General features: G+C 40.0%; 1 protein-coding gene and 1 pseudogene across 1 annotated transcript; one reads left to right on the top strand and one right to left on the bottom strand.

Moving 5' to 3' along the window:
• LOC148298264 (EF-hand calcium-binding domain-containing protein 6-like) lies at positions 1–1,844 on the bottom strand. The gene has a single exon (XM_088277005.1). The coding sequence runs from the start codon at positions 1,765–1,767 to the stop codon at positions 7–9; it is 1,761 nt and encodes a 586-aa protein (XP_088133131.1). The 5' UTR covers positions 1,768–1,844; the 3' UTR covers positions 1–6.
• A 220-nt stretch (positions 1,845–2,064) lies between these two features.
• Positions 2,065–2,799, top strand: LOC148298263 (uncharacterized; annotated as a pseudogene).
• Positions 2,800–9,789: the final 6,990 nt, after the last annotated feature.

The following is a 9,789-nucleotide window of genomic DNA, read 5'->3' as shown; positions in this document are numbered from 1 at the left end:
AGACTCCTACGCCGTTATTTGGGGCCGAGTGTAAATGAAATCGGTTTTTGCTAACTCGCCCTTTAAATTGGGCGCTGACTTTTCCAAATTGTGCAGACCGAAGGCCTCGTCGATAATGTTGGTGAACCTTTTCCATTCGATGAACCCCGGTTTGTCCTCACAGCTAAAGTTGTCGACTATGAGTCCGTACTCCCTTTCAGAGAGCGGGAGTTTGGCCATATTCAGCGCCAACCGAAACTGATCCTTCGTTACATTCCAATGCCGCAATTTGTCGAAGTCCTTCAAAAAGTCGGAGAGCCGAATCCTCTCTTCTTTGACTTTTCTCCGGATTCTGTTCAGCAGGTCTTCCAGGTCCTGGGGGTGCTCGCTCGAGATCGAGGCCTTTTGGCCCCGCGGTCTCTTTTCAAACCCAATGAAGGAGTTGGCGTACTTTTGGGAGATTTCCTGCGAATCCGAATTGTATTTGTCCACATCGCGGATGAATTCGTAGTAATTCACTTCGTTCAGATTTCCTTTGTCCATATACCTTTTCAGGAGCAAATTGAAGCTTTTCTCATCCTTCGGAATAAAGTCGAACTGTTTTAGGATTCTGGTGAATTGGTTCTTTGTCACGTAGCCGATTTTCGTGATGTCGAAGTCCTCAAAGAGCGGTTTGAGATGAACCCTTTTGCTTTTGAAGGCCGATTCGTAGCTGTGTAGCAGATCGTTCAAAATGCTCTCTTCTTCGGCGGTGAAGGTCACAGAGATGTGTTTGATGGGCTCAATTACGGATCTGTCAATTTGTGGCACTTTGTAAAGGGGATCCTTATCGATGCCTTTCTTCGTGAAAATTGTGTCAACGTCGTCAGAGAAGTCCATCCATTTGAGCCTCTTTTCGCGGGATTCGAGTCCGTCGACTCCGTAGGCTTTCACGATTTCGTTGAACTCGGCGTCGGTGAGGTAGATGCCGAGGTTCGACAGAATTCTCTGAAACTGATCTCCTGTGACGAGATTCTTTCTGAGTCCGTCGAAGTCGAGGAAGAACTCCCGAATCCGAATGCGCCTCAGAGTAACTTCGGCCTGCACTCTTCGAATCACATCCTCAATGGCCTTGGATTTCAGAGGGATCTTCTTTTCGAGGTAAAAGGCGTCGGTGATCGAATCGTTGTTGAGATCCTTAATGAACCTCGCGTTGGGGTCGATGGGCTGTTTGTTGGCCACAATGCCTTTGATCGAAACGCTCTCCACGGCTTTGATGTTCTCAACGTCGTTGATGAAGCGCAAGTATTCGATTTCCTTCGCGTTGGTGCTTCGGCAGTACTTCCTCGCGAGCAAGTCGCTCAGCTGCTCGTTGCTCACCAGCTTGAGCCCGTCCAACACTCGGATGAACTGGTCGCGGGTGATGTACGAGCTTTTCGTCCGGTCGAAGTCTTGGAGTTGGTTCTTGATCAGAATCCGTTTGCTGGACACTACCCATTTGATGTAACTCAGCAGCTGCTGCAGAGTCTCCTGTTCCTCGTCCTCGACGCTGTGGGTCTTCTTCAGCGCTTCGAGGTTGGTCTTTGCGAGGGCAGAGTCCGCGAACTGCTGATCGATGTTCTTCACAAAATCGGAATACCGAACGCAGTCCCCCGGTGAAATTCGATACTTATCAGTGAGGGCCCTGATTTCGGGTTCGGTGAGGTGCACGCAGAGGAACTCCATGGCAGTGGCGAGTCCGCTGACGAACTTGTCTTCGATGCAGTGGCCTTTGCGGAGTTTGTCGTAGTCTTCGAAGAACACTTTCATGCGTATTTGCTTGCGCCACACTTCGGCGCTTATGTGGGCTTCGATTTCGGCGACGCTCTTTGCTTTGAAGCGATCAGCGCCAACTGAGTTAATCAGAAAGTACGCGTGGAGGAGCCGGCCTGTCGGAGGATCGATGTCATATCAGTTATACAATTATACGACTGCTTTGGAATAATAATAAATAGTAAACCCAATAAACCAATAAATTGCTCTGAAGTGTATGTGTATATATATTGGGTTATAAGGCCAATTTAAATATATTTTAAAATGATGGACACTGAGACTATTGTTTAGCAAACCAGAACAGAAACGCAGCGAAAAAGTGACGAGGAAGATCTCTACGAGAAACTGCAAAAGCTCAATCAGCAATTGGAGTTCCTCAACATCCAAGAGTAGTACATTAAGGACGATCAAATCAAACTCAAGAGGGAGGAAATCAGATCGAAGGAGGAACTCAAGCGAATTCAAGCAGTGCCACTCACGATCGGCCACTTTGTAGAGATGATTGATGAAGTTCACGGCCTTGTCACTTCGACGGGCGGTACAAACTACTACGTCCGAGTCCTTTCGACAATCGACCGATAAAAACTAAAATCCTCAACCAGCATCGCAATGCACAGACACAGTCACTCCGTCGTTGATATCCTCCCTTCGGAGTCGGATGCGGCTATTCAAATGATGCAAGTACAGGAAAAACCAGATGTTAGCTTCTCAGACATAGGCGGACTCGATGTGCAAAAACAGGAAATGAGAGAAGCTGTTGAACTACCGCTCACATATCCTGAACTTTACTCGCAAATTGGCATCGATCCTCCAAAGGGAGTGCTAATGTACGGTCCTCCAGGCACAGGTAAAACAATGATGGCCAAGGCCGTCGCCAATAGCACGACTGCAACTTTCATTCGAGTTGTAGGATCGGAGTTTGTGCAGAAGTATTTGGGCGAAGGGCCGAGAATGGTCAGAGATGTGTTCAAACTCGCTAAGTAGAATCAGCCTTCTATTGTGTTCATCGATGAAGTCGACTCCATTGCCACAAAGTACGCTATACATTAATCTCAGGCGATTCGACGCGCAAACAGGGGCAGATCGGTAAGTGCAAAGAGTGCTCATCGAGCTGTTGAATCAGATGGACGGCTTCGAGCAGAACGTAAATGTGAAAGTGATCATGTCAACAAACAGGGCAGATACATTGGATCCAGCACTACTCCGACCAGGCAGACTCGATCGTAAGGTTGAATTCCCGCTTCCTGATCGAAGACAGAAGCGCCTGATCTTCCAAACAGTCACTTCGAAAATGAACTTGTCACAAGACGTCGACCTGTAGCAATATGTGAGCAGGCCCGATCAGATCAGTGCTGCGGACATCGCAAGCATTTGTCAGGAAGCCGGCATGAAGGCAGTGCGCAAGAACCGATACGTGATTACTCAGCAAGACTTCGACAAAGCCTACAAGACAGTGGTAAAGAGAACCCAAAAGGACTACAATTTCTATAAGTGATTACAATTAGAATTCCATATATAGAGATGCACTAAATAGGGATAAATGAAATTATTAAAGAATAGTCGAAATCGATCGAGATTTGATGTGGTATGAACTATCAATTTCCATCCTCTTGTTTTAAATTTTAAAGCTAACTATAAAATGTAACTTACTTATTTTCTGTGAGTGTCAAGGTCTTTTCTCAGCTTAATGTTTTCTTCTTTTATGGATTCCAACTATATGGCAAGTTTGGCAGTGTCAATAGGGGAAGCTGTCCCTAAATTCTTTTTTAAATATTCGATAGAGTTGTTCGGCTTATCCTGCTCCTCATAGAGTCCCACGAGAGATCGTGTCAAATGGTCAATGACTCCACTCTTCTCAAGATACTTCCGGAATTCTTATTTTTTTGATTCGGTTGTCTGCTGTTATTGGACTAGTTACTTGATAGCTCATTACTTATTATTGCGAAGATTAATTATATCCAAACTTTAATTATCCTGCTTAAATTGGAATATCCAATAAACATCAAAGATCACGGTGAGGGCGCGACTTTGTTGTTGCATTCTATTTCATTACAAATTAAATAATAATCAAGGGACTAAAGTTGAACACAAAGTAAGTAATTAGATTTGAAATAACGCCGTTATCGAATCAAAGACACGCTCGGCAACGGATAATTAGACACCTTATTTTGATTCCCTGAAAGACTTCATTTATATTAACTAAATACTTCATGAAATATTATTAATATCACTTGAATTTAGCGAAGTGCTGCAAGGATCCAAAAAGCAACAATTCTTATGATCAACTATGAGAGAATTTTAGTGAGCAAATCAGCAATAAAGAGAAACAAGCCTTGATATGATGCAGGCAGCTCTTAAAATAAATGAGTCATTTCATCACCCATTCCTGATGCCAGGTATTGGGGATGGCTTCACATTCAAATTATGTAATTTGACACTATTTCATGGATGAGCGTGCATTTAAATATATAACTTATTATCAAGTCAGATCAAACATCCATGAGCATCTAGTACACAAATTGGTTATATTTAGTTGCGCATTCTTGTTCCCTGAGAAATAGTTCCAGCTGATCCAGTAAAGCACTATTGGATTCGTCTCCGATAATGTCTTCTATTCCCACAACTTCGACACGAACACTACTGAAATCTAGCAGAATCCCTACGGAAGATCGTATCAGTGTTTGGCTGCCAATCATAAGCGTGGAGTGATCGCACTTGCTGACTATGGCTATAACCCACATATTTTGTTTAAATCCCTCTACTCCAAAATTGCAGTTGAAATGCCAGTATCGGCTCGGTCCATATCGGAAAATGCTGTGACCGGCAACTTTGAACTGAATGACATTTGCAAACTCGAAATCCTCAGCATGTAGCTATCAGTCGATTGTTCTTACCTTTTGGTCTGCTGCGGAATCCCAGAGCAGGAGATCATCGTGGTGGATGTCAGGAAAAAAATGAAACTTCATGGGAAAGAGGACTCGGCCATAAACTTAAATCGGACTTGCTATGAGCAAGGGTCCCTCTAACAGGCCCAGTCTTTGAACAAGAAGAAAAGTTCTGCAACTCTCGCCGAAACTTTAAAATGCATGAAATTCAACCCCGGGAATTAGAAAATGTTTGCTGTTATGTTTCAAAAAGTTGTCTAACTTTACGAAATTGTTGAAAACTTTATTATCAACAACAACAAAGTCGAAGAAGGAATTAAAATTAACAAAAAAGGAGAAATAAGGCTATAGCGTGGTTCTCCTGGGTTTTAAACTATGATTTGGGATGAACTGAATAATCTGTATATCAGTGATGGCCATCATATGATCATTCATTCCACCGATATCTCAAAATAGGTGTTGAGGTATGAATTCGATGATGGAATTGATGAGCAAGCAGTTAGCTCATTCATACTGACTCCAAAGCATATTATTATCGCATTTGCCTCAGGCAGGATGGAATGGCTCAACAAATACTACCCTGACTCAATGTAAGAATAGGATCCGAAATTGAGACCATTGTATTTGGAAAAATATTATGAGTTTAGCTCCGAGAGTAAGAATAAAACCAAAATTAACTACGCTACATATAACCATTTTTTCACAAAGATCATTGTGGCTCACACTAATGGGTTCTACTCTGTTATTTCATTAGAGGCCGAAAAAAACTAAATTGACGAGGATGATGAAGAAAACAATAGAAAAGGAGAAAAATAAGGCAAAGGAGAGACAAAGGACCTTAAAGGAGATCTCAATATTTCCTAAAGCGGTCCCTACTTCCATCAAAGCTCTTCCGACAGCCAAATACTAAAAAAAGGAGTAATTCTTTGCCGATAAATCAAATAAACTAGCTTATTGTTCACGATTTCCTCGATTGGGAGAATTATTGTATGGTCAACAACCCAAAAAGGGCCCGCTTGCTATACAGATCTTGGCATTGATCTTCAGTCTGCAGATCTCAGCACTGACTGTACATTCTTAGCAGTTTCGAATTCATTTGGAGCCATACAGCTGTATAGTATTGCCGATATTTAAAACATTTACTTATTCAAGTAATTCAAGCTCATCGAGAAGGATGAAGGAGTCATTGACAAAGTAGTATTTAGCAGCAACTCAAAATAGTTAGCTTGTATGAGTTCTTCCGAAAAAAGAATATACTATATTCTGACAGATTTAAAAATGCCACTAAATGTCTTAGGCTACTGCACTCTCCCTTATACACCTGTGGATATTTGCTGGCACAAACATCAGAAAGCTCCAACGAAGCCTAAGTATTAATTCTTACTTGTCAACATTTCATTTGGGATATTGATGATAAATTCGCCAGCACCTACAGAGAACCCAGTCTCGTCAATCCCTCCAATGTAACTATCTGGGATAGACATCTTTGCATGCCGAACAGATCCAAACCAATCTGTCATCTTCTCGTTAAGCTCAGGAGATGTCGTCACATCAGGCGAGGATACATTCTTCAAGAAGTATAAATTGCCAGAAGATTCAATTAGTAAATTCAACCCCGAAGCAAAAAGCGCAATACCTCTTCCTCTTGAGGAAATCGAAGCGCATGACCTTGAGATTGTCAGCGCCTATTCTGGATACAATGGAGAAATTATAACAGCAGCCAAAGACGGTACCATTCATGTCTATAACTCTGAGTTCAAATAGAAAAAAATATCCTTTGGAGCGCACGGGTGGAAAACAAGTAACTTAGTCGTCGCGGAAAATTCACAAATACCAGGCCTATACTATAGTGTGGGCAGAGATGGAATCATCTGCATGTGGAAAACAAAATAAATCCAAATTTAATATTCAGATAAACTGCCGTCAGTTAGCACAACTGCGACTCTGAACAAAATACAATCGCAAAATAAACATATAAAGCATTACACAGTGGTCTTTCAGGAAGAATATCTCTAAAAAATGAAAGCGAAAATCACCGAAAAGAAGAAAACTCAAATCGAAAAAATATTGAAAATAAAAACGGAATTGAAATAGCTTTTGATAGAAAACGAAACGCACGAATAACTAGAAAAGCTGCCTCGAAATGAATTTGCCATCGATTTGGCTTCCAGAGATATCGCACTAAAGAAAGGGTAATAAATTTGCAAGAAGATTCAAAACTAAAGTCAAGAAAAGGTATTGTACGACTAAGTTTATCGCAAAAAGTTGAAGTAAATTACATGGGATCTGATGTAGGAGCATTTAAGGGCCATTAACGGTTTAAAGAATAATTACATTGTTTTTAATTATCAAATTAGGAAACAATCGCATGAAGAGAAACGAACACTCACGATTGTTTTGAATTTAAGGCGGTCACAAATCAAAGAAGATAAAAAAAGTAAGAAGGCTTTAAAGGCTTAATTCTATGCAAATAAGAATGTTGTAAATGGTGGCATTATCCAGCCTCTTATCTTCAACATATTCGAAAAGAAAGACGAGAAGAAAGAAGAAAAGGGGAAAAAGAAAAAATAAGAAGAAACAGATAAGCAAGCTGAATAAGTTGAATAATTGCCAAATGACTAGGTATTTTAACTACTTTATTCAAGCTTCTAGCTCTACTCAGACAATGCGAAAATCAACCAAATTGTCTTAATGCAGAATATCATTCTAAAGATAAAGCAGATGTTCAACAAAGAGTTTACAAAAATGATGAAACTGCGGCAAAGTCAAAACTAATTAATAAACGATAGAAATAAACGCATTATTTAAATTTGTGAATAGCTAAAGAGACCGAACGAAGTTGTGTGGACGCAAAAGAATATTCTATAAAATCCTGAAACTCTTCTAGAAGTCCAAGCTAATGAAATTCCCTTTCCAAGATATTTATCTCGAGAAGGAAGATAAAAGTTAGAGCAAGAAAGAATCAAAGAAGAAGAACGAATGAGATTACTGGCCGAAGATGATTCCTCTCAAAGAGCCTTGGGCAAGATGATGAGTGGGACTCTCGAAGAAAAAAAGACATCCCTGTTGGAAGTGGTTGTCGAAAAGTAGAAATGGATGGAAAAGCCGCCTGAAGACATGAGCGAAGAGTAAAAGGCAAAATTGAAGGAGTACTAACAAAAGAAACAAAAGGCCGAAGAATAAAAAGAAAGGATGGTTAAAAAACTATAAGCAGAACTACGAAAGCTCAAACAATAAATTGATGAGCTCATGGAAAAATATGATTAAAAATTGTTCAACTTAGTGAAAAGAAGAATTGAATACGATTTAAGAATCGAGGAGCAGGAATTATATTGCATTAAGCTCTCGTTATCCATCATCAACTTTCACGAGCAAAACAGCCGATATACGTAACTGAAAGATCATCTCAAATACTACAAGTAGAGGCATCAAATTTTAGACAGCTACCGCGACCAATTATTAGAACATGAGTAAATGCTGTAGAAGTTGAAAAATGAAAAACATGTTGGTTTGTAGGCAAAGAAGCAAGCAGATATCGAGACGAAGATAAAGACAGTATAGAAGACAGTTTTCGAGGATTATCAGAACAATCTCAAGAAACGAAGATAAAAGTAATAAAAAATATTGGAATCGAGAGATCCGTAGGCGAGAAACAGAATTATATCTTTAGATCCGCTCAAGTAAATTGAGTCGAAGCTGTTCTCTCAGCGGAATGCTCGATCCTTCAAATTCTTCCTGCCCGAAATAAAGTAGCTGCAACAAACTTATTAATTCCCCGATTCATTGATAAATATCCTCGAGAATAGATTTACTCTCAAGCGGGAGCAGCACGACTACGAGAATAAGTTGAAAACGATCAAGTAAACAATTGCACAAGTCGAAGAGGATTTGAGATGTGAGGAGGCAGCGGAGTAACATAAAAAAACGTAACTATAAAAGATCGATCATGACTTGAAGCTCCAAAAGTCAAATCTGTAAATACAGTGCCGAATCAAAAAGGGGCAAGTCGAAATAGATTCAGATAACCCTGTCCCCAAACTGGATGACGCTTTATTGATAAACAAGGCAGAAATAGACGATAAAAATGCCGTCATCATCAACAAAGCGAAAACAAAAATTGACGTCATGGGATAAATTAAGACTTGCAAGATCAAATTCACTGAGGATACACTAAACCTGTAAAGAAAGCAAGGGTTAATTGATGAATTATGCGCGATGATTAAATAAGTGCAAATGCTGAAAGTCAAGAAAGAAATGCAGAAGGCCTTAGCGAAGAAGGACACAAAGATTAACGAGAATTAATTAAGGAGTTTAAAGGAACAAATTGAAAAAGTAAGGAAGGAGGGAGAGAAACGGATGGCATTCTTGGAAAAGAAAATATAGAAGGTCAACTCTGAAATCGAAACCATTAAGCGTGAAAATAAGCAGCTGGATGTTCAGAAATGGAATCTCGACAATATTGTTAAGCAGCGTGAGAAGATTAAGGAGATGATGGTCGGAGAAAATGGCGGAGGCAATCAATAAGCAGCAGAGAAGTTTGACCAAATTTCTATCAACAGGAAACTGTTTGATAAGGCCAAACAGCAAACCTAAGAAATCGAACTCCTCCGAGAAGAGTTGTCGAAGCTCAAGGCTAAGACATTCGCAAACTTCTCCAACGTCCAAAGATGAATGATTAACACCTAAACATTACAAATATAAAGTGATTAATTAAATAGACCATTTAATTTATGTGATTTAAACAATGCAATCATCAACAAATGCTTGTTATATTTGATCTTGTTTAACCCTTGCAAATATTCAAATCTTGCTCGGACAGAGAATTGCAAAAAATCAATCTCAGCTCATTATTGCAATAAGAAATCCTTGCAAAATATGTATCTTTTGCTCATGTTCATGCTTACACTATTCTTAAAAAGAATGCCTGCAATAACCTTTAGAACGGATTTTAGTATTTGGTAAATTATATTTATATTCTCTATACATTACATGTACATATATCATATGTCGCATTTATGTACATATTACAAATATGACATGTTTGTAAAAACATTTTAAGTGCATTTCGGGGGTTGGGGTTGGGGTTGGGGTTGGGGTTGGGGTTGGGGTTGGGGTTGGGGGTTGGGGTTGGGAA

This window comes from Brachycentrus maculatus, unplaced genomic scaffold (genome assembly GCF_059751285.1).
Source record: "Brachycentrus maculatus isolate JH-2025_06_01 unplaced genomic scaffold, ASM5975128v1 h1tg002289l, whole genome shotgun sequence".
Taxonomy (NCBI): Eukaryota; Metazoa; Arthropoda; class Insecta; order Trichoptera; family Brachycentridae; genus Brachycentrus; species Brachycentrus maculatus.
This window is presented reverse-complemented; position numbering and strand designations above follow the sequence as displayed.